Below are 25794 nucleotides of genomic sequence, written 5' to 3'. Positions count from 1 at the left end.
ATTTTCATTTTTAGTTCTTGTTCACACATTTCAAAACCCCCTTTATTATAGGTATACTTAATATATAACATATTATTTATATTAACCTATACTATTTTTTCATCTATTAAATAATATAACAGTATTGTATACGTATATTATTGATAGATTGATCAACAGGCTTTTTCAGAATCTTTAGTTTCATCTAGCCGCCCATTTGTTTGCTGACACCTTTATTGGTACGTTCAGGGAGAACATTTTATTTGCCGGCACATCAGTACCAAACGTTTTTAGAGTTTGTGCATTGCCAGTATTTAAAACTTTTTGTGTTGTATATTTGAGGTAATCACACGACGTTTGATTCGCACTTGATTACGGCATAATTATATAATCGACATACCAATCTACATTATAACCACAGGACATTAGAGTTAATATGGCTTTATGTTCACCAGTGTTCAACAACAAAACAGCTAAGCGTCGCAACTCATTCCAAGGTCCTGCTATTTCGAAGAGGATATGTGGAAGTCTCTTGCCTTCGTCAATCGCGTGCTACTCGTCATCGGATGATCAGAATGATGATTCATCAGACGAGCAGTCGTGCTACAATGCGGACCAAGTGAAGGCCAAGAGAAGAGCATCGACGAGGGTCTCGTTCTGTATGGACTCGGAGTTGTGCAGAGCAGTTTCAAAGTACAGCGATGACGAGGAGGATAATGACGCCAACGATAGCACATCCACCAGCGGATGTACTCTCATTAACAACCCCAGAAAGATGAGCACATCATCAGATCTGGATAAGAAGGTTGTTTCTGATGATGATAAGACATCGCGCTCTCGTTGTTTCGAGTATTTGGTTGGTGCCATTGACGAAGCATGGGCAAGGTATTGCGACGTAACTACATCTGTTGAGGATGAAGTTTATGGATACAATACACCTTCGTCAATTGCAACCGACGATGAAGATTATCTCGGTAATACTACTGATATTACCGATTACGAAAGTGACTTTGAAATTTCAAAGTCACGCCAGTCATCCATATCTACGGGTGACAAAACGAACTCTTCTTCGCTACAAGCGTTGAAGGATCGTCTTACCAAAGCGAAGTACTTTTTGCAAGATCTTGTTGATTCGGATGATTTAACCGATGTAGTTTCATTCTGGAAGAGATGGGACATGATCAAGTACGCGACTATTGAATTGGTTGAAGACGATGATGATGACGAAATTATTGAATCGACCATCGATGAGTTAGAAGATGGTCGCTGTTTTGTAAATTAATATTTTTATCTATTTGTTTGCTTTATGTGTTTGGTTTATGGGGTTTAATTTACGAAGGGTATAAATTTTGTATAAAATTACTTTGAAAATATTTAGTTTGGTTAGTTATATACTTGTACAATAGATTATTATCATATGATTCGCTTTCGTAGATTGCCATTCGTATTGGGATTTAGGTCCTTTTATTGACATAAAACGATAGCAATTTTCTGCTTCGTTGCGACTAAATTTTTCAATATTGCCAAATATGTAAAAGGATCTTTTCTCTTCATTATAGGGAACCATGTTATTAAAATCTCTCTTTTTACTCTTTCTTACAGCAATTGCTTTTGCATCTGAACTCCAGATTGGTGTGTGGAATACAAATATATTAGTTCTTTGAACGTATACTAACATTATAGGAATCTTAACTTCAGTACCTGACGACAAGTGCAAAGTTAAATCAAAGCCTGGTGATCTTATTAGCGTTCACTATGAAGGTAAATTAGAGGATGGAACTGTCTTTGATTCGTCGTATTCCAGAGGGCAGCCAATTTCCTTCCAGTTGGGCATTGGTCAGGTTATTCAAGGTTGGGATCAAGGATTGACTAGAATGTGTATTGGTGAAAAAAGAAAATTGACTATTCCTTCTCATTTAGCGTATGGAGATAGAGGTGTTGGTCCTATTCCTGCAAAAGCAACTCTTGGTATGTTTTATTTTACACCTAATTTTATTTATCTAATTTTTAATATTAGAGTACTAACAGAATTCAGTTTTTGTTGCTGAGTTAGTTGATATTGCTGGCTCTAGTAAACATGATGAGCTTTGAATGATCTATAGCTTTAGAAAGAAAATTGTATAATAAAATTTTAAATATAAGCGTATTCTTGATATTATCAGCCTAGTTTAAATTTGAACCTCGCCGAATTATTTATCAACTAATCTAATCTGATGAATTATGTCAAAATTATTAACAGAATTTATAAGTAGTAGATCAGCTTTTAGTATCATTTACAGCACTCCATCGAATGTATTAACAAAGAGAGCTAAACGTATTTGTGTGCTTGATTCATCATTTAATCCTCCGCATTTAGGACATTATTCATTAGTTAGAGAATCACTAATTTATAACTATAATGAGCCACCATCAGATGGTAAGATAGTTTTACTTCTCTTATCGGTTAATAATGCTGATAAATTAACTCCTCAACCGGCATCGTTTGATCATAGGATTGAAATGATGTTTAAATTAGCCGACCATATCAATGAATCGTTGAGGGTAGATGTTAAAGTGGGACTAACCAATCATGCTAAGTTTGTCGATAAATCAGAAGCCATTTGTTCCTATATGAAGAATTATGAACAGCTTTCAATGTCTAATATACGATTATCGTTTTTAGTTGGATATGATACTTTGATTAGAATTTTAGATCCGAAATATTATCTCCCTGATAACTTGGAAACTGCGTTGGCTGGATTTTTCGAAACTTCAGATCTTTTCTGTCTCACTCGATCTGATGGTTCTATATCCTTAGAGAAACAATTTGACTATTTGGACTCTATTTCCAAGGGTAATATACAATACATCCCCAAACACTGGTCTTCTAACATCTATTTAACTCACAATGAATCATTGGAATTAAGCAAGATAAGTTCCTCTAGTATAAGGTCTAATATTCTTAATGATAATAAGGAATGGGTTTATAAGGTGACTCCTGATATTAAAAATTATATAGTAAATGAACATATCTATAAAGACTAACATCGGGGATCTTGAAAATGAGTGAATATAATCTTTGTCTGGTTGAATATAGCAAAATACTTAGTAGTGAAGACAAATAATTAAATCAATGGATCATAATATAAACTTGTTTAATTGATAAGCATCAAAATGAATAAAAGTAAAATATATTTCAAATTCCTTGTTGCATTTAAGTTCACACCTTTCGAAGCTAGTTTTACGCTGTGCTCGTCATTATCTGCGGTGTCGTTATTTCCCCCTTCTGTCGGAGTATCGGCGGTTATTCTTTCATTGTTGGCATTAATACATTCAATTTTACCTCCTCTAATTACTGAACTAAGTTCACTTTTGGTCCATTTAGTGCAATCAAATGAACTATCAGAGGACTTTATTTTCGCACTTCCTTTAACTAATTTTAAATTCTTCAAGTTTGTCTCTTTAATATTACCTACTAATTCGATGGCTCCACCTATAATTGTTAGTTTAGGGTAAAAATTAATTTTATCAATTTTGGTGTTATTAACGATCATTAATCCACCCCCAATTTCTGTTACATTTGGAAATTCAACCTTACCAAGATTTTCATTCTTCAATAAGCTCAAAGTACCCCCAATAGATTTAAGGACGGGCAAACTTAAATTGATAAAAAGGTTATTAACAAAGTTAATGGATGACTCAATTTCTTCAAGATTATTTAAATCAAGATCTAAAACCTCGTGAATGCTTACATTCTTAGCAGACTGTAATTTTGGCAATGAAACTCGTACATCTCTTGAGTTGGCAGCTATGTGCAATCTTCCAGTAATTTTTTCAACATTGGAATAAATAGATTCTAGATATCGATTATTATTTATATCTAATATTTCTAACTTATTAGATAAGAATCCAGGAAATTCAACTAGTGAGGTATCAGAAACAGTTACACTCTCGGTTTCTTTTATTGCATTCCCGAAGTGGGCAACATTCAATATGGGTAACACTTTCCAATCAACTATTTTGACATACCGTAATGATGCGAAAGAAATTGAGTTAAGTGAAGTTAAATCTTTCAATATGAACCTATTTCCGATTCTATGGACATTGTCTGCTTCAATTCTAACCAAGCTTGAAGCACGTTGAATATCTAAATTTCCGAATATATTCATAATATCACCGAACTCAATAATAGGTTCCTTATAGTCATTGATAACAATATCTCCTGTAATAATTTTGCAATCTCTAATATTATTCATATCTGCTGAACTTTCGATATGGTTAATTTCTTTAGAGCATTTCTCAGGAATCTTTTCATCAGGATTATGATTGTCGTATGAATCTTCGATATCTTCGCTATTTGACAGATTAGAAGGATTATCAAATCCCTTTAGGTGCTTTTCATTAATAGCTATCGTTGTTAGAATAATTCAATATTTCTGTTCTTGTAATATTTTTACTTACCTTTTAATGAAGGAATGTTAGTCGAAATTGTTTGAGTTTCTTCTGCAATACTAATACTGAGAACTAATCCAATGATAAAGGAAACAATTAAATACGTTTGAAGTCTATACATTGTCCTGAGTTATATATATTGCTTTTTAGTTTGTAGATATAATTTAATTATGAATTGTAAAATAGATCAACCACAGAAATAAGATAGATTTTCTTTTTGCACCCAAAAACGAGACAAATCTTTTTTTTTACTAAATGCTAACTAAAGGCTAATGAAGTTTATATATGTGCTTTGTATATGTGTAAACATAATAAATAAATATATTATTAATTTAATTTTATTATAATTTATTTAAGCTCTGTCATTTTACTCTAGTCTAACTTCATATATGTAAATTTCTAGAATTTATGCATATTTCTTAATTTAATTGCAAAAATTTAAAATTCATTAATTTATGGTAAGTTCCAAAGGCATACGTTTATTACTCCATTATAGTATATTCTTTGACAAGAATAAATTAATTTATCATTAACTTGAAAATTAGAAAGCATTGGACAAACATATGTAATTGATTGTTGCTCCTAATTTGGACAAGGACAATCCTTATTAGCTCAGTTGGTAGAGCGTTCGGCTTTTAAGGATTAAAGATTTCGTCAAAAGAGTCGACCGAAATGTCCAGGGTTCGAGCCCCTGATGAGGAGTCCATTTTTTTTAATTTTTAATTAATCACTCCTTAATTGTATATCGCTATTAAGGGCTATTATTAATATGAATGCTATTTAATGATGCTGAATGGAATTATCCATTTCCTTCATTAGTTGCTCCAACTACATAACACGATTTGCGGGCTAAGGACATGTATTATTTTGTAGAATAGAATAGTACTGGGTTTGCAAAGAAAATTCTTGCAAAAGTCTTGCAAGGGAAAACAAGTCAATAAGATTCCTCTCTCAGTATTAATTAATGCTTTTTCAAGTGTCAGAAGTGGTATGAGTGGAAATATTAGGAATGTATTTCTAACAAGTCAATGATATATTTTGCAGACTAAGTCAATCCTTTATATAAAGAATCTCATCGCATCGACCCTCGTAGACTTTTTTTTTCCACTAGTAAATACTCCAGAACTGCTTCGATACTGATTATATTACAAAATAATATTATCTATATTATCTTATTGAAATCCTAAAATGGTCAATATGAATAATAATATAGTTGTAAATATACAAAAATCTGAGTCGTTGTACCAGATTTTTAAAGATCATAATTCATTGAAGAATATTCCAAAAATCATTAAACTTGACAAGACATTAACTATTAATGAAAATTTAAATAACTTATCATTATTTGCATTGCATCCATCTACTACAATTCCAGTATTTTACTCATTTGAACCAATTTTTCTTGATTTAATGTCAAGATGGATTAGTAACCCTACAAATGTTGAATTTGAATATAATAGAGTTCATATGAATGGTGAAACTAATCAAATTTCAGGTTCAGTTATACTTTCTGCATTATCCAGATTGATTGGATTATGCAATGAGTCTTTGAATTTGATTGAATACTTTATAACTAAGGTCGATTTCTTTTCGAGTTTGATTAATATTTCCAATACATCTATACCAACCGTACATCACGAAGAATTAGAGCATATCTTGCTAGCATTTTATAGATTAACTTATTGGAATATTGGAAGATTTAAACAATATATTATGCCAAAGGCATTATATGCGATCATGAAAATTGAAGATACCCAGTATAATGTCTCCAAGTACCTAGCTGTCCAAATTTTGTGCAGATATTTGAATGCTTCTGAAAAATCGCAAATTGAAATGTTAAATAGCCATATTGGGCTTGAAGATTCCTTAAAAGGCTCTTATGAATCAGACCCGTCTATTGATTATAGGTTTTTGCATTTGATCGAAGCTAAAAGATTGTCGAATTTTACGAAGTTGCCAAAAGATGTTGATTCTGGCAAGTCAGATAAATTTCTTGCTGTGGAACCAAAAGATTTAAATCCACTAGTTACGTCTATTTGTGGTATATTAGTCCCAAATTTAATTAGCAAAGATGAAAAAACATGTCAAAATAAGTTAAAGCCAACAGATCTCGTTCCAACCGAAAACTCAATTCACGTATTAAGACAATTAGCTCATAATATTCAAAATAATAAATCTGTTATGCTCTACGGTAGAAGTGGTGCTGGTAAAACTTATCTTATTAATCAAGTTGCGCAATATATGTCGTATGAGGATTCAATTGTTAAAATCCACTTAGGTGAACAAACTGATGCTAAGTTATTGTTAGGTACTTATACTTCTGGAGAAAAACCAGGTACCTTCCAATGGAGATCTGGTGTTTTAACAACTGCGGTTCAAGAAGGTAAATGGGTTTTAATTGAAGATATTGATAAAGCTCCAACCGAAGTATTGTCGGTTTTACTAACATTATTGGAGAAGAGAGAATTAACAATTCCTTCCAGAGGCGAAATAATTAAAGCCAAGAATGGCTTTCAATTAATTTCAACTATAAGAATATCTGACGATTCGTCGAAAGATACTATACCGGATTTAATAGGTTTAAGGTTGTGGGAACTAATCAAGGTTGCTGTTCCGACAGAAATTGATTTGAGAAATATTCTTGTAACTAAATTTCCGCTTTTGAAGAACTTTATAGTGCCGTTTATCAGGTGTTACAATGAAATTCTTAGGATATATTCGTTAAGTTCGTTTATTTCATTGAACAAAGGCTCACATCCAAGGAATATATCCTTTAGAGATTTAATGAAGTTTTGTGAAAGATGTAATAGAATGCTTAAGAATGAAGGTATTGACAACCCAAGCCAATTATTAGAATCTTCAGTATATGATAATATATTTGCTGAAGCTGTCGACTGTTTCGGTAGTGCAGTAACAGAGTATAGTGCATTAGTACCATTGATAAATGCAATTGGTGAAACCTTGGAAATTCCTACGTCAAGAATTAATTTGTTTTTAAGTAAGCATACTCCTGATTTAATTAATGATGATGAAAAACTTAAAATTGGAAGAGCTACTTTGGAAAAATCGTTGGCAGATAAAGCATTATTCGTAAACAGGAAGGGAGGTAATAACTCATCGTTTGCGAAAACAAATCATTCGTTGAAATTAATGGAACAAATTGGTGTTTCAATACAAATGGTTGAACCTGTGTTACTAGTTGGTGAAACAGGTACTGGTAAAACAACAGTTGTTCAAGAAGTTGCTAAAATGATGAACAAGAAATTAACTGTTATAAATGTTTCTCAGCAAACGGAAGCAGGTGATTTATTAGGTGGCTATAAACCAGTTAATACCAAAACTGTAGCCATACCATTACAAGAAATCTTTGAAAATTTATTTATTGCTACATTTTCCAAAAAGAAGAATGAGAAATTCTCTCAAATATTATCCAAATGTTTCAATAAAAGCCAATGGAAAAATGTTATTAGACTCTGGTTTGAAGCTCTCAGGATGGCAAAAGACTTACTTGCTAAATCTGAAAATGATTCGGATGAAGAAGCTGGTGGCCCAAAGAAAAAGCGTAAGTTGAGATCTCACGAAAAGTCAATTTTATTAGATAAATGGTTTGAGCTTGAAGTGAAGATTAAGGACTTTGAAATTCAGTCCTCTTCTCTCGAGAATTCTTTCGTTTTTAATTTTGTTGAAGGCTCATTAGTTCAAGCGGTTAGAAATGGTGATTGGTTGTTGTTGGATGAGATTAATTTAGCTTCCTCTGATACATTGGAAAGTATTGCTGACTTATTGTCAGAATCCTTAGAGCAAAGGTCTATTTTGTTGACGGAAAGAGGTGATGTCGAATCAATTAAAGCTCACGAGGATTTCAGAATATTTGGTTGTATGAATCCATCTACAGATGTTGGTAAAAAAGATTTACCTTTGAGTATTCGTTCAAAATTTTCGGAGATTTATGTCCACTCGCCGGATAGAGATATTCAAGATTTATTATCGATTATTGATAAGTACATCAACAGATACGCAGTTGGCGATGAATGGGTTGGTAACGATATAGCAGAATTATATTTGGAAGCGAAAAGATTAGCAGAATCTAATAAAATTGTCGATGGTGCAAATCAAAAACCACATTTCAGTATCCGTACGTTGACAAGAACTTTGATTTATGTGCGTGATATTGTCTCTATTTATGGTTTAAGAAGGTCCTTATATGAGGGATTTTGTATGGCATTTTTAACTTTATTAGACGTTAAGTCTGAGGAAATTTTGAAACCCATAATTGTCAAATATACAATTGGCAAATTGAAAAATGCTAAATCAGTCATGAGTCAATGCCCTCCACCACCAGCAAATAATTCTGATGATTATGTTCAGTTCAGACATTACTGGATGAAGAGAGGACCTGGTGAACCCCTTGAGCAACCAGATTACATTATTACCCCTTTTGTTGAAAAAAATTTACTTAATTTAGTCAGAGCAACAGCCGGTAGAAGATTTCCAGTATTGGTTCAAGGTCCTACTTCTGCAGGTAAGACTTCTATGATCAAATATTTGGCAAATATAACTGGGCACAAATTTGTCCGTATCAATAATCATGAACATACTGATTTACAAGAATACTTAGGAACATTTGTGTCAGACTCTACTGGTAAATTAATTTTCAGGGAAGGTGTTTTAGTGGAAGCTTTACGTAAAGGGCATTGGATAGTATTAGATGAGTTGAATCTTGCACCTACAGATGTCCTAGAAGCCTTAAATCGTTTGCTTGATGACAATAGAGAATTGTTTATACCAGAAACTCAAGAGATAGTTCATCCACATCCCGATTTCATGATATTCGCTACCCAGAACCCACCTGGTCTTTATGGTGGTAGAAAAATGCTTTCAAGGGCTTTCCGGAATAGATTTTTAGAATTGCATTTTGATGATATTCCTCAGGATGAATTAGAAATTATTTTAAGAGATAGATGTAAAATTGCACCTACATATGGGAAGAAAATTGTTGAAGTTTATAGACAATTATCTTTTCAACGTCAATCAACAAGACTTTTTGAACAAAAGAATTCGTTTGCCACTTTAAGAGATTTGTTCAGATGGGCGTTAAGAGATGCAGTTGGGTATGAAGAATTGGCTGCCAATGGCTATATGCTATTAGCGGAAAGAGTTAGGAAAGCAGACCAAAAAAGAGTAGTCAAGGAAACTATTGAAAATGTAATGAAAGTAAAGTTAGATATGGATTCATACTATGAAAAATTGGAGAATAAAGCTTTAATGAATGTAAGTTCCTCAATAGTATGGACGAAGGCTATGCGTCGTTTAGCAGTTCTTGTTTTCACTTCTATGAAATATAATGAGCCTTTATTGTTAGTTGGTGAAACTGGGTGTGGTAAGACTACAGTCTGTCAAATTATTACAGAGTTCCTAAGAAAAGAGCTAATAACGGTAAATGCTCATCAAAATACAGAAACAGGTGATCTTTTAGGTGCCCAAAGGCCTGTCCGTAATAGATTCGAAACACAGAGTACGTTGTTCAATAATTTGATTAATCTTTTCGAAACTCTTGGAGTTGAAATTACACTTGAAGATTCAAAGTTAGATGATTTAATTAAGAAGTATAATTCAATTGCATCATTTGAGAATGTCGATCCTGAGCTTATTTCTGCAATAGAGGAAGGCAAAAGAAACAGTGTGGCTTTGTTTGAGTGGAACGATGGTCCATTAATACATGCTATGAAAGACGGTAATATTTTCTTACTAGATGAAATTTCCTTAGCTGATGACTCTGTATTGGAAAGATTAAATTCGGTCTTAGAACCTGAAAGGAGCATATTATTGGCCGAAAAGGGTGTCGATGATGCATTTATTACGGCTCATGAAGGATTTGAATTTTTAGCTACAATGAATCCAGGTGGTGATTATGGTAAGAAAGAATTGTCTCCAGCCTTGAGAAATCGTTTCACAGAAATCTGGGTACCATCAATGGATGATTTTAATGATGTCAGACAAATCGTCTCCTCTAAATTGAATCATAGAGCAAAAGATCTTTGTGAGCCACTAGTCCAGTTTTCGGAATGGTATGGCAAGAAGTTTGGTGCTGGTCAAACTAATAGTGGTGTAATTTCGCTTCGTGATATTTTGGCATGGGTTCAATTCATAAATTCCTGCGCCGATGAAGTTAGTACGGAAGCAGCACTATTACACGGTGCATCTATGGTATTTATTGATGCTCTAGGCACAAATAACACGGCATATTTAGCAGAAAATGAAATGAGATTGAAAGACCAGAAGTTAGAATGTGTTCAGAAGTTATCAGAATTTTGCCAGAGTGATTTATTGAAATATTACACTGACCACTTTACTGTTGACTTAAGACACGATATGCTATCATTTGGATTGTTTTCTATTCCAAGAGTTGAAGGTTCAAGGGCCAGTGATTCATTCAACTTGCATGCTCCCACTACTGCGGCTAATGCTATGCGTGTTGTTAGAGCCATGCAAGTACATAAACCCATCCTATTAGAAGGTAGTCCTGGTGTAGGGAAAACTAGTTTGGTATCGGCATTGGCGAAAGCGACAGGTAATTCCTTGATCAGAATCAATTTGTCCGAACAAACCGACTTGGTTGATTTGTTTGGTTCAGATGCCCCTGCAGAAGGTGGAAAAGCTGGGGAATTTACCTGGAGAGATGCTCCATTTTTAAGAGCTATGCAGAAGGGTGAATGGGTTTTACTAGATGAAATGAATTTAGCATCTCAATCTGTATTAGAAGGATTGAATGCCTGTTTGGATCATCGTGGTGAAGCTTATATTCCTGAGTTAGATAAATCATTTACTTGTCACCCTGACTTCGTTGTTTTTGCAGCACAAAATCCACAGTATCAAGGAGGTGGTAGAAAAGGTTTACCTAAGTCCTTCGTGAACAGATTCACAGTAGTTTATGTGGATGTTTTGAAATCAGAAGATTTAAACATGATTTCGCAACATTTATTCCCAAATATAGATGGTGATACTTGCTCCAAGATTATTAGATTCATGTCTGAATTGGAAAGAGAAGTTGTTGTAAAGCGGATGTGGGGATCTTCGGGTGGCCCATGGGAATTTAATCTCCGTGATACCTTAAGGTGGTTGGAATTATTCAGCTCTAAAAATATTTGCGGAGACTTGACCCCTGGAGACTTCTTGAATATGATTGTTTGTGAGAGATTTAGATCTAAAGACGACCGGATGAGGGCTAGAACTTTATTTGAGTCTATATTTGGTCAAAAGCCTAATCGTGATAATCTCTACTCTATAGGTGATGATTTTGTTCAAGTTGGATCTGCAATAATCGAAAGAAAACAGACCGTTCAGCATTTAACTGGATCAAAGTTGATTCCTTTACAATGTAACTTTCCTTTCATAGAATCTGCGATACACAGTATCAATCAAAATTTACCGCTAATTCTTGCTGGTCCAACTAATTCAGGTAAGACGGAACTAATAAGGTTTATAGCAGATATTGTTGGTGCAAAAATTGATGAATTTGCCATGAATAGTGATGTTGATAGCATGGATATTCTTGGTGGATATGAACAGGTAGATCTTACAAGGGCTATAGTTGCTCTTACTAATAAGGTCCGTAATTTATTAGTTGATTTAGCAATTGTGAATTTATGCTCAGAACATACAGAACCGACTGTTTTATTGCAAGCTTTGGAACTAATCAACTATATTGATATCAAAGAAATTAATATTGCAAATTACAATGAATTTCACAGTTTCTTAAAATCTTATTTGTCATTTTATTCAAATGATGACCTTATGGCTATTTATAAAGAGTCACAAGACTTACAGAAGAAAACAAAGGAAAACAAGAGCGTCAAATTTGAATGGTTTGATGGTCTTTTAGTCAAGGCTGTAGAAAAAGGTAATTGGTTGATTTTGGACAATGCTAACCTTTGTAGTCCATCAGTTCTTGATAGGTTAAATTCCTTGTTGGAGACAAACGGTACATTGATTATCAATGAATGCAGTTCCGAAGATGGCAAACCAAGGACGATTACACCGCATCCAAATTTCAGATTATTCTTAACTATGGATCCAAAACATGGAGAATTATCTCGTGCCATGAGAAATAGAGGTATCGAACTCTACATGGATTCAATTAAAGAAAGAATATCAAAGTTTGATTCCAGCTGCCTTGGATTTCCTGTTACTGAAAAATCAGAGAAAGACTTAGAGGAAAAAATGAAAAACTTAGAAGTTAATGAAGTTGCTTTTAAACCTTCAATGGCCTTTATCGCAGCAAATTTGTCTACAATTAGACCGTATGCATTATTGAATGACATATTTGACAGATACAACCAAGAAAGCAAGAATGAAATTATAAATGTTATTTTAGGTATAATTCCTTTCATTTGTTTGCAAGAATTGGAGGCGTGGAGAGATTCCATCTGCTCATCTGCTGAGTTTGATTCGCAACATAAATCTTTCTCAAATGACTTGATAGTAAGGTTGAAGTTTTTGGAAGAAGAAGGCATATTAACAAGTTTATCATCTATGTATTATCCTGTACAGAATATGATTAATGGAGTGAATGAAAATGTCAAGAATTTTGTCAACTATCAATCACTTAATCCACTTGTGAATTATTATGTCCACAACTTCATTGCTGAAGAAGCATTATTCTTTGATTCACCAGAACCAACTTTCTTATTTGAAACAGTCTCAGGAATATTGGAATCATCTTCTTCCTTGAATCACTTAGAGGAAAAGTCTATGCATGGTAAAATTAGTGATTTATCTTACATTGAAAGGTCAGCCGCATTCCAACTTGGTAGGAATATCAAGAAAGTGCCTAGATTGGATATATATCGTCTTGTGAAAAGTGTAAATGAATTCATTCTCAAAGCTTTTAAAAGTGGCGCAAAAGATATGGTATTCTCCTCTGAAAGGCTATACAGAGCATTGTTTGACTTACATGTAATATGGAAGAGCTTATTGGATACTGCTAGCGAACAGGACGAATCCAAATTAAGGGTTTTTAAGGATTTGATTCTTTCATGGATTGAAAATTATAGTACTGATCCTTTTATCGTAAATTTCGTTGAAGAACTAAAGGCATCTGTTGATGCCTTTGGGGAAGCTTTGGTATTGAAGTCCGGGTTTTCCATGGCTAAAATTTGGGAACAATTTAGAATGTCATATCCTCTCACAGAGAATACTTGGAATAATGCAGAAATTCTATTTGGATTAGCAAAAGAATTTGATATAGTTGCACAGGAACAGTTAAATGATACAAATGCCGCAGTGTCGAACTTGAGGACTGCAATTCTCGGACTTTATCAAGATATCGTGTTGAATAATATAACAGATGATGATTTCTCTATGATAGCTGATGACTTGAAGTCAGGAATATCCAAATTAAAAGATATGTCTAACGCTTTTATTTATAAACGTCATAATGAATTTAAGTATGAATTTTCGTTGTTGTCTAATTTTGTTGAATGTTCGTCTAGTAATGGCGATGATAATACTGAACTATTATCATTGGCCACCCTATCTGGTCGGTCTACTTTCTCATTATTGAGGTCATCGCATTCTGATATCTTTAATCCTTATCCATCGGTATTTGATAGTTTATGGACTATTAAAAATGGAAAATGTCACTCGTTAGTTCCAGGACTCTTTTCCTATGAAATAATTTCATCATCCTTGTCTAAAAGTCAGAAATTTTCATCATTCCCAGGGAAGAATTTACAACAAAATCTCCAAGATATCAAAATATTTACCGATAGTATCGTGAACAATTCACGTTCGATTTTGAAAGACCAAAGTGCTTTATTTAGTGGATTATTGATTTCTTGGTTTGCTAAAATTATTGAAGCGCACATTATGTCGTTTGATCCTGATGATCGTGAAGTTGTAACTAATTTGGTGAAAGAGTCGTTCACTAAGGAATCAATTGAACCCCTTATTGATATTATTCAGAGATCTGATAATAAGGAATTCATTGATGTTTGCGAAAGATTTATGTTTCCTTCCTTATTCCTTGCGATATCTGCGCATACTTTACAAATTCTAGGCAAAGCATGGATTCTATTCTCTTGTGGTGCAATTCAATTGTATGTCCCAAGCTCGGCATATGATCCTGCTATTAGAGAACATGTAATCTACAAGAAATTTATGGAGCAACAAGCTTCGGCACAAGACATGGTCTTGGCCTGGGAATCAGCAAGGGAAGTTCTGTATGGTGATTCTGAAATACATGCTGAAACGGTTATGCCAATACTCGATCTTTCTAAAGGTCCTAAGAAGCCGCGTGTTTTCAGACGGACTGGACTGATTGATCGTCTTTTTGAGGAATGGAAGGCATTCATGGATTCTACTATTAATGTCGATCCAGTTATGAATCTTTTAAGCTCCGCTGAAGAATTAGTTGAAGCTAGTGGTAAAATGATTGATATTTTCCATAATAATTCGTCACAGTTCTTGTTACGTTTAGATCAAAATTTTTTGATCTATTCAGACCTTAATGATATTTTGCGTGGTTACGTTTATGGCTTAAAATTTGGATTCGATTTGTTATCAATGGGAATTGAGAATTCTAAGACTATGTTTGAGTTTAGTGATGTATGGCCTATTAATGTTTCAGAATTAGCTGATTCGTCTAAAGTTCTTGAAACATTTCCGGCTGCGAAAGAATTTTGTAAAAGTCTAGGGGCAGATTCCATCGCATCAGAACATATTATGTTGTTTTTCATCAGAGTATGTTTCGCCCATAAGAATCATACTTCGAACAACTCGCTTGACTCCATTGTACAACAAGCGTTCCAATCCCTTTACTATAGATGGTCGTTACGTCGTATGAAGGCTGAAGAAGAAAGTTCGCTCCAAAGTAGTTTATACAAATATTCAGATCCTTCAACCGATATTGAAGATGATTTTAAATCATTATTTCCAGATCATGAAGAAGTTATGAACGTTGAAATAGATTCCAGTAGTAAGAATGATTCGTTTGAGGAAGTTTATGTCAATATTGGTAAGATATACGTTGACGCATTTTTATCTAGACAACAAGATGATATGCCAACCTTAGTAAACCAAGGGTCCGAATTATGTGAATTGTTAGCAAATTACAAGGAGGGCTTTAAATCCCAAAGTAATAATTCGCCTATATTATCAGCATTAATAACTAGATTAACATCCTCATTCAATGAATTAACGAGCAACAATTTTGAAGTTGATTTTTACCGTGGAAACATCCCAAGTGAGTTCAAGAAAGCAATGTCAATAGTATCTTCAGTGCACATGTTTACATTAAAGTTATTAGAGCAATGGCCAGAGCATGCTACGTTACAAAACATTGCAAGAGCTTGTGATGAATTTTTGGCTTTTCCTATGCATTGTCCAATTTCAAGATTATTACAGAAGATAGAACAAATCTACACGTACATATCTGAATGGGAAAAATATGCACATAGTCAAGTTTCTCTCAAGTCTAATTTTGATGAATTGACACAGCTTATTGTTTCCTGGAGGAAATTAGAATTATCTGCGTGGAAATCTCTTTTAAAGAATGAAGATGAGCTGGCCGAGAGAAGTATAGGAAAATGGTGGTTTCATTTATTTGAAACTATTATTATTCCTAATTTTTCTAACCAGCAAAAGGAAGATATGCCAGTTGTGAAATTGTTGGCAGCTTTGAATGTATTTATGAGTCAAACAACCTATGGAGAATTTATTCCAAGACTAAACTTGATTAGGGCATTTACAAATCATATCGGTGTTATATCGCCTAAGGAAGTTATTCATGATGCCCTTGCCAATTTAGTTACTTTTTATGAACAGTTTGTTTCCAGCATTGAAGAAAATATTAGTAACGGGAAGAAAAAATTAGAGAAAGACATATCAGAAGTTATATTACTTGCAAGTTGGAAGGATGTCAATATTGATGCCCTCAAGCAAAGTGCTCGCCGCTCTCATAATAATCTTTATAAGATCGTTAGAAAATACCGTGCGTTATTGGCTACGTCAGTATCTGGGATTATTGAACAAGGTATTCCAGAGACCCAAAAAGTCTTAATTGTTTCAACTGACATACCTAGCGTTCGTGGTCATGTCTTCGATTCAAACATCGTTACAAGCTCCTGTCAAGAAATATCATCATGGAACGAAAGACCTAGACGTCTCCAGAATATTACCATGATTGATAAAAACATGGATATATATGTATCTCGTATTATCAATGAAGAACTACCAAGTTTCTATGAATATGCAAAGGAATTGATCGAGGAAATGGAACGTCTTCGTAAAGAGACTCCAAAGGAATTAAAAGATGATAATAAAAAGCTTATTGCTGCGTTGAAGACTCAAAAACGAAAACTTTTAAGTGATACATTACGGGAACTTAGGAGAATTGGTTTGAAAACAAGTCTTAGAGCTGATATTCATAAAATTCAATCAACAGTTAATGCTATTTTAGTCAACAGTAAGAGCTTCGAAAGTTCGATGCTTGAAGGATGTGATAAACACTATTTCAGAGTTTTGGATATTATACCACGTTTGAAGGCGGCTGTTTCCAATGTCGCTGAAGACGTTCCTCAAGTGGATGCAGATAAAGGTCTTGCTGCCGCTGAGAACCTTGTATTTTCTTTGATAACTATTCGTGAACCATTATTTGAATTTGCAACTTCTGTTTCTACAATGGACGAATTATACACTTCATTCGAATATTTGACAAATTCAGAAGACTTTAAGGACACATTAGCCAGAACAACGATTCTTGCATCAACGAAATTGAATTTATTTGAAATTGAAAATATTTTATTCTGGCTTCCTAAGCTTTTGGATTATGCTTTGCATGTTATTCATTCTAGTTTCAAATTTTCTGACTCAATTAGCACAGAGATATATTACAAAGCTAAGGCCAATATTAACGAATTACTCAGCCAATTGTCTGGTATCGATAAGAATGTGACCAAACAAGAAAACATTGAGTTCATTGAAAAATTTAGGATTTTTTACCAAAACTTAATTGAAGATTTGAATTCCTGGAAGGTAGCTACTAATAAACTATTCTTTGTTTCGGATACAATCTTAGCCTGGATAGAGGCAAGGAAATATCAGCCATTTGTGAACAGCTCCACTTCGATAACTGAAGTCAGGACATTAGAAGATATAGAGAGAGCATTCCGTGAATTGTCGACTTTTATTTTATTAACAGTGCAAAAAGTTACTGAAAGCCAATCAGAATCAATAAGTGAAAATGACGATAATTGGTTAATTCTTACACAACTGAGAATGATGAAGTATATTAAATCTATGCACAGTAATAGAATGATTCAGAAAATGCAGCAGTGTTTTAACATCATATCGAAAGTTGAACATAATTCCGAAACATCGAGATTGACTTCAGCGCTTGCTAGTTTTACTTTGCCTCTTATTCGTCACTATTATAAATTAGCTTTGACAATTCTTGACAAAACTAGATCTAACTATACTTCAACATCACATGCAACGTTTATATTAACGTCATCTCTTCATACATTAGCTACTAAAGGTTTCTGTTCTCCAGAGCCGCCATCTGACCAAAAGGAGAACGACAATTTACAAGACGGTACAGGTTTAGGTGATGGAGATGGGGCAAACAACAATTCTAAGGACATTGAACAAGATGATGACTTGACAGAAGATGCTCAACAACCCAATGAAGATAATAAGGATAAAGATGATAAAGAAGATGAAGATGACAATGCAGTTGATATGGAGGGGGATATGGCTGGTGATCTTGAAGAAGCTTCTGATCAAGAAAAAGACGATGCGGAAGACGACGAAGGTGACGATGAAGAATTGGATGAAGAGGTTGATGATATTGATGATCTCGATCCAAATGCTATCGATGAAAAGATGTGGGATGAAGAAGCGAAAGAGGATAACAAAGAAAAGGATTCAGATAAAATGCCAGAAAATTCAACTAATGATGATGATAATATGGAAGCTAAAGAAGATGAAGAGAAAGGTTCTGATGATAAGAATAAAAACGACGAAACGAAATCTAATGATCAAGAAGAGAATGAAGACAATAGTGAAGATGAAAACAACGATGAAGAAGGTGACGATAAAGACGTAGGTGAGCAAGATGATGAAGTTCAGAATAAAGAAAACGAACAGCTTGAAGAGCACGTCCCTGAAAGTGAAGTCCTAGATCTTCCTGAAGATATGAATCTTGATTCCGGTGATGAAGAAAAGGAAGAGAATGAAGATGAAGGGGATGATTTTGAAGATAAGATGGATATCGACCTTGATGACGAGAAGAATGAAGTAAAGGACGAAGATCAAGATAAAATCCCAGAAGAGGATCACAAGACTAATGAAAATGAGGACGGTGAAGAAGATGAAGAAGAGGAGGAGGAGGAGGAGGAGGAGGAGAATGATGATGAGAATGGAGAAAATGATCAAAACAATGATGTTTCGGAGGAGCCAAACGAGGAAGGTTTTGATTCAGACGAAGATGTCGCCAAGGATAAAGGTAATGAAGAAGAAGACGAAGAAGATAAAGAAACTGGTGGTAATGATAAAGATTTAAACCAAGAGACAGCTGAAGGAGTTGATGGTGCAGACGATGATGCTGCTAATGAAGACATGGACATGGAATCAGCAGTGAAGCAGGAGTCAGGAGAAAAGGGAGATGGTTCGGATAACCAAGTTATCGAAGAGAATGATGATATAGGGGCCACAGGAGGAGCATCAGCGGACTCTAACCAACAAGATATGGAAAAGGAAGATAAAAATACTCCAGATGATGCTCGTGATATGGCCAAGGAATCATTGAAACAATTGGGTGATTCATTAAAGGAATTTCATCGTCGTAGACAAGAAATTAAAGAATCGTCAATTGAAGAGAAACAAGATACTAATCAATCAGCAAATGAAAGGCCTGATGAATTCCAGCATGTTGACGGCGATAATGCAGATTTTGACACGCAAGCGTTAGGTGCAGCAGATAAAGATCAGACCCAAGCTATTGACGAAGAAAATGCTATTGATGACGATGAAGAAGTGGCAAATGAAGAAAAACAAGAAGTTAAAGAAGAAGCAGAAGAAATAAAAGAAGAAGATAAAATGGATATAGATGATAATGTTGAAGAAATCCAAGACCAAAAGGCTGATCCTGAAGCCGATTTTGAAGGTAAAACAAAGGGGATATTTATGAATGAAGAAAGATTGGCGGAAGAAGATGATTTAATCATAAATAGCGAATTGAACGATATGGAAAGTAGACTCGACGAAGAAATGGACATTGTTAACGATAAAAAATATGAAGAGAATGATGATATTCCTCCTATTGATATTGAAGATGCTCGGGAATTGTGGAAGACCAGTGAATTGGCCACACAAGAACTAGCATCAGGTTTATGTGAACAATTAAGATTAATTTTGGAACCAACATTAGCTACAAAATTACGGGGTGATTACAAGACAGGTAAAAGACTTAATATGAAAAGAATTATTCCTTATATTGCATCTGATTTTAGAAAAGATAAGATTTGGTTAAGAAGAACTAAACCGTCAAAGAGACAGTATCAAATTATGATAGCAGTTGATGATTCCAAATCTATGAGTGAATCCAAATCTACAGAATTAGCTTTCCACAGTATTGCGTTAGTATCAAAAGCGTTAACACAATTAGAAAGCGGTGGATTATCGATTGTCAAATTTGGAGAAAGTGTCAAAGTCGTTCATCCATTTGATAAGCCATTTAATAATCAACAGACAGGGTCTAATATATTCCTGTGGTTTGATTTCCAGCAAACAAAGACTGATATCAAGAAGTTATGTACAGAATCATTGAAAATATTTGAAACTGCAAAATCAACATCGAATGATGATTTATGGCAGTTGCAGATCATAATCTCGGATGGTGTTTGTGAGGATCACGATACTATACAAAGATTAGTGAGAAAAGCTAGAGAAGAAAAAATCATGCTAGTTTTCGTGATCGTTGATGGAATTAATTCAAGTGAATCGATATTGGATATGAGTCAAGTGAACTATGAAACTGATCCAAGTACTGGGGCTATGAGTTTGAAAGTCAATAAGTATTTAGACACCTTTCCATTTGAGTTTTTCGTGGTGGTTAGAAATATTAATGAGCTTCCTGAAATGCTTTCCTTGGTCTTAAGACAATATTTTACTGAGGTTGCTTCAATCTAGATATATTTTTTACTAATAAAATTTGTTATATATAAACTAACCCCCTGTAGTAACTGAAATTTAGTATGAAATTTTCTTATTATTAATTATTATATTATATTAATTTTGTCTATATAAACCTTTAAACATTATGCCACCCAGAATTTTTTTATTTTTTATTTTTCTACTTGCATTTTAAAAATCTATTTTGAATCTAAGGATTTGTTGGGGACAACCCTTGCAATGCATATGGACATATCATCAAGCTTGCCACCTGTACTAGATGTCTTGCCATATTTCTTTTCAGGTAAAGCATTAACCTTCTCGTTATATGGAGTAAATGCATAATCATCAAAACCAATTTCTTTTGCTTTGAATAACAATTTATTTGCTACGCTTTTTAAATCGTTACTTTTTCCCGTTAGGTACGTATCAACGTAATCTAGTATTTCCCATTCATATAAGTTGTCGGAAATTCCGTCAGAACAAGCTAAAATTATATCGTTAGGCATTAATTTAATCGAATCGACCCACGCAATCTCCGAAGGTAAGCATGTTAGGGTTTGCGTTCCGATTTGCTGTGGGCACAAGTCTGAAATCATTTGCTCCTCATTCGTCTTGACAATCTCCCCGTCCCGAATAATGTACATTTTAGAATCACCTATGCTTATCATCTTTAAATACTCGCCACTTAACATACCCAATATCAACGTAGACGAACCCCTCAATTTCTGGAGGTCCATCAAGTGTGACGTGTGTAAATACGAATCATCCAAGATCTGATCAATATCTCTTTTATTCAAATGATGTGGTACATGGTTAAGCTTATACTCCGTCATAAGTCGACTCAATGTCTCTACCATCGATCTCGACCATATTCCCGAAGAACAGTGCTTTCCTTTACTCTCCCACCCTGAAACTCCATCGGCGATAGCCAACACCGTGGGCGACACCAACATCGCATCGTCTCCTGCCTTGATCGATAAAGTATCGGAGGGAGACCCATGCGGTCTCCTTCTTGGTAACAAAGACGTCAATTGTGTTGGCTCTGTCAAATCTGAAAGTGAATGGATCATTGGATCACTATCAGTACTGTGATGTGCATATGAAGTGTAGGCAAAATCAAACTTGAACTTGTCATTCGTTATCCTTTTCATTTGTTCTTTGGTTACCAACGGATACTGGATGTACGGATTGCCGTCTTCGATCGGGGTTTCCCTTTCTTGACTCATAAAATAGTGTCTAGCACCCTTCATGATACTACTGACATAATCACGCTTAATCCGTACCGATACCGATTTGGCCCCTCCTATTACTAAGTTTCTCTTATACCCTATTCGTATACTCATTTTAGTCGTATATTGTTATTATCGTTAACTCTATATTTTATGACATATTTTCCTTTAAATTACTGAGTGTTATAATTACGTCCCATTTTTGCTTTGCCATCTTCTCCTCCCTTAGGTTTTCTTTTTTTTTTTAATACTGCATATTGATCATAATTTGTTCGCTTGGTTTTTTTTTGCAAGACCGCATCGGTCGGACTTTAACGCCTGCAATTAGAGTATGGTTATTCCGATGACATACGGCATCGAAGTGTCGCACAGCGAGTTAATCCGAAGTGTTCCTAAAATTTTCGATTGAAGTGGTTTGCGTAGGCTGCAAAGGTCGCATAGGTTACAATATTGATCTAGCATAGTTTAAATAAAACGTGTAGATAGAATATAAGATAAAAACGGTATATAATTTAGTTAGAGATAAAATAAAACTATTCGGAGACCACAGCGTGGTGAATAACACTATAAGGAGGGGTGAACCCCGTGTGAAGCTCGAATTGTCTTTCACCTTGGTTGACAAGCATTTCAACACCAGGGATAACATTCCACTCGAACTTCTCCTCGGCAATTCTCATCACCGGCGTGAGTCTTGGCTTGTAGGTGGCCTCGAGCAAAGTTGGCGTAAAAGAGCCGTGCTTGATGAGGATACCTTGGTGGAGCATTCTTTCCAACATATTGAGAAGGTTGTCGTCGATAGGCTTGTCAGCGGGTACGCACGAGACTACCAACGAGACTGGCTTGGCGGCGTCCACTTGGTCAACAGATTCCAAGATCTCGATGTTGAACAGAGCTGGAAGCGAGTTCTTGATGTCGTAGAGTTTCGACGACGTTCTGTTCATCATGTAGATGGTTTGGCATCCCATTTCGTGTAATGCAAATGCCGCCGCTCTTGATGTACCTCCACCACCAACAACAAGCCCGTTGACATTCGAGTTCTCAATACTTGGGACCCCGTATCTGGTGAAGGAGTTAGTAATTCCTACCCAGTCAGTGTTGTCACCTAAGAACTTGCCTGGTTTACCTTCCAATGGAATAACAGTGTTGACAGCACCAATAGCCTTAGCCGCATCAGATAATTCATGCAAATACTTCATTATATCCAATTTCAAAGGCATTGTCACTGCTAATCCACCAAAGTTTTCTTGTTTCATCAACTTCTCGTATACCTCGCTCGCATCATCAGTTTCGAGTCTATCAAACACATAAGGAAGATTTAACTTCTTGTATGCCGCATTGTGCAAATTTGGAGATCTCGAATGCATTATTGGATAACCGACGACCCAAAATTTCTTGTTAACAAAGCCACCGATTTCTGCAAAAGACTTGTTTACTTCATCGATTGTCAATTGCGCACTAGTAGCATTTGGTGGTAATAAGGAATGTGTCACTGGAGTTAAAACTTTATTTAATACACTCGATAACTTGCCGCTCTCACCCAAGTTAATTGCAATCAAAGGTTTTAAATCGCGTGATGATCTAAAAGTTTCTAAATCTAAATTGTCTTGGAAACATGAAGCCACCCCAGTCAATTTAATAATATCGACCTGTAAAGAGACTGCTTGATTGTATTTGTTATCCCATTCAACATTCTTCCAGTTCAAAAGACCACTCTTATCATGGTACGAACCAATTATCCTGGTGAATGCCTTTCTTTCCATTATTTTGTGAATCAATCCATTAGGGTAATTTAATTGAATATCCAAATACTCTACCCCTAATTTAATACCCAAATAACTCAATTCTTCAATTTGTTCCACTTCATGATCTGAAAATTTACCACCTTGTGACTCTGTTTTGATAGTGTAGATGATTGGGAGGTTTACATACTTTCTTAAAGTTGCTGTCTGATCGGCAACGAACGACTTAGAATAATCCTTCAAAAGATCAACTCTTAATTCAATTGCCTCACACCCAGTTGCTATTTCCTCTAAAGACTCAGCCACTTCATTCAAATCTGGATATGTCAAACTAACATACGCAGATCTCTTTTTAGGAATCTCTGTGACGTGAAGACCAGTGATGGTCTTCAAGTAACTGATAAACGAATTTCTCAAATGCTTGAATTCTAGCTCATTTGAACAATGTGATGAATAAAAGTGATAGTTCGAGCACTCATGGTACCATCCTTCTCTTCTGATCCATACATCCTTAATCTCATTGACAAAAGCAGGTCTTGTAGTATCTGCTGATAAAAAGACAACGGTTTCATCCAAATCACGATGTAAGTGTAGAACAATACCTCCGGATTTTACGTATTCTTTCAATGATTCTCTTGCTTCTTTACCTTCAACAATACCTCCACCCGTTGAAAGAACATATCCTTTCTTATGAGTCTCGAAGCATTCTTTAGCTACAATGGCCTCCAATCTACGGAATTCATCCCAACCGTTTTCCTTAATAAATGGTCTAATCTTAACACCATATTTTTCCTCAAGAACCTCATCCAAATCAAGAAACTTGAATCCCATGAATGAGGCCATCCACTTGGATAAAGTACTCTTACCTGCAGCTCTCATACCAATAACAATTATACTTCTATCACCATTTGCATGCTTGTCAATCAACAACGATGGATCGTCAGTATTGACTGGTAATTCATAACCGTCAAGAGTTGTCTTGAACTTCGTATGCAAAATGTCCCACCATCCAGGCCATGTCTTACCAGTACATGATCTTTCTTGGATCAACACAGGGTTTACACACATACCAGCTAATAATGAGAACGACATAGCAACTCTATGGTCATCATATGCCTTTATTCCTCTTGCCTTGATAGAAGGAGTAGTTAAATTATGGTAATCAATACCGTTGATTCTAATTCCGTCGGGTAATTCGTCGGCTTTGACACCAAACTTAGCTAATTCAGTAATCATAGCCTCAATTCTATTACATTCTTTAACTCTCTGGTTAGCAATTCCAGTGATCGACGTCGACTGATACGGATCATTAGCAATGGCTGCAACAACTGAAGCCGTTAAAAATGCATCGGTCATTGGCTCCATATCAACATGCGGTAATGGTTTCAATTGTCCTTTTGGTGGACCTGTTACTGTAGTAGATGTAGCAGTCTGATCAACTTTACATCCCATTGGTTTTAAAACATCGACTGCAAATCTTGCATCTCCTTGTAATGACGAAGATCCAATATTTGGAACAGTACATGAAGTGCCTGTCATAGCTGCAAATGCTAACGGATAAGTAGCTGAAGACGCATCAGATTCAATAACATATTCAGATGGATTCACGTATGCACCTTTTGGTATATGATAAGTATGCTCTTCAGTTGTTGACCTGGTAACATTAATACCAAAGGACTTCATCATAGAGATAGTCATATCGATGTATAACTGCGAGATGGGTTTACCTCCCACCAATGATAATGTAACAGGTTCTTGTGCGTAAGGGGCACACATTAAAATAGATGAAACATACTGAGAAGAGATAGTAGCAGCTAATTCAACTCTACCACCCTTTATGCCATTACCTGCTTCAATCTTCAATGGTAACGAACCTTCTTTATTCATATAATCAATAGATGAGCCATTCGATCTTAACGCATCAACAAGTGGGCCGATTGGTCTCTCCTGCATTCTAGCATTACCTGTCAAAATAACATGTTTGTTCGAAGAAGATTGATTAATGCCAACTAAAGAAGCAACAGTTGTTAAAAATCTTGATGCTGTACCAGCATTTCCCAAGTATAATTCTTGCTCACATGTTATCATCTTACCTCCATTACCTTTTAAGACAATAGTTTCACCGTTATTTTCAGTAGTTATTTCTGCACCTTTCAAATGAGATACCGCATCTAACATATGCTTAGTGTCATCAGAATGTAACAAATTTTTAATTCTAACGGTACCAGAACCTAAGGCTGCCA

At 35.0% G+C, this 25794-nt stretch overlaps 6 protein-coding genes and 1 non-coding gene across 7 annotated transcripts; 5 read left to right on the top strand and 2 right to left on the bottom strand. All coding sequences in view use genetic code 12, as the record gives it.

Moving 5' to 3' along the window:
- Positions 1–415: 415 nt before the first annotated feature.
- Positions 416–1261, top strand: DEHA2E15730g (DEHA2E15730p; the record flags this gene model as incomplete). The annotated part of the gene is made up of 1 exon (XM_459987.1): positions 416–1261. The coding sequence occupies one exon, from the start codon at positions 416–418 to the stop codon at positions 1259–1261; it is 846 nt and encodes a 281-aa protein (XP_459987.2).
- A 283-nt stretch (positions 1262–1544) lies between these two features.
- On the top strand, positions 1545–2070 carry DEHA2E15708g (DEHA2E15708p; the record flags this gene model as incomplete). Its single annotated transcript, XM_459986.2, has 3 exons — positions 1545–1611; positions 1663–1947; positions 2015–2070. 3 exons carry the CDS (start codon positions 1545–1547, stop codon positions 2068–2070), a joined length of 408 nt encoding a protein of 135 aa, XP_459986.2.
- A 129-nt stretch (positions 2071–2199) lies between these two features.
- DEHA2E15686g (DEHA2E15686p) lies at positions 2200–3003 on the top strand (the record flags this gene model as incomplete). The annotated part of the gene is made up of 1 exon (XM_459985.1): positions 2200–3003. One exon carries the CDS (start codon positions 2200–2202, stop codon positions 3001–3003), a length of 804 nt encoding a protein of 267 aa, XP_459985.1.
- Positions 3004–3113: 110 nt separating this feature from the next.
- DEHA2E15664g (DEHA2E15664p) lies at positions 3114–4531 on the bottom strand (the record flags this gene model as incomplete). Its single annotated transcript, XM_459984.2, has 2 exons — positions 3114–4366; positions 4420–4531. The coding sequence occupies 2 exons, from the start codon at positions 4529–4531 to the stop codon at positions 3114–3116; spliced, it is 1365 nt and encodes a 454-aa protein (XP_459984.2).
- A 480-nt stretch (positions 4532–5011) lies between these two features.
- DEHA2E15642r lies at positions 5012–5112 on the top strand. The gene is made up of 2 exons: positions 5012–5049; positions 5076–5112. It is a non-coding gene; the product is annotated as a tRNA-Lys (tRNA).
- A 486-nt stretch (positions 5113–5598) lies between these two features.
- On the top strand, positions 5599–20598 carry DEHA2E15620g (DEHA2E15620p; the record flags this gene model as incomplete). The annotated part of the gene is made up of 1 exon (XM_002770444.1): positions 5599–20598. One exon carries the CDS (start codon positions 5599–5601, stop codon positions 20596–20598), a length of 15000 nt encoding a protein of 4999 aa, XP_002770490.1.
- A 182-nt stretch (positions 20599–20780) lies between these two features.
- DEHA2E15598g (DEHA2E15598p) lies at positions 20781–21926 on the bottom strand (the record flags this gene model as incomplete). The annotated part of the gene is made up of 1 exon (XM_459983.1): positions 20781–21926. The coding sequence occupies one exon, from the start codon at positions 21924–21926 to the stop codon at positions 20781–20783; it is 1146 nt and encodes a 381-aa protein (XP_459983.1).
- Positions 21927–25794: the final 3868 nt, after the last annotated feature.

Source organism: Debaryomyces hansenii (assembly GCF_000006445.2).
Source record: "Debaryomyces hansenii CBS767 chromosome E complete sequence".
Lineage (NCBI taxonomy): Eukaryota > Fungi > Ascomycota > Pichiomycetes > Serinales > Debaryomycetaceae > Debaryomyces > Debaryomyces hansenii.
This window is presented reverse-complemented; position numbering and strand designations above follow the sequence as displayed.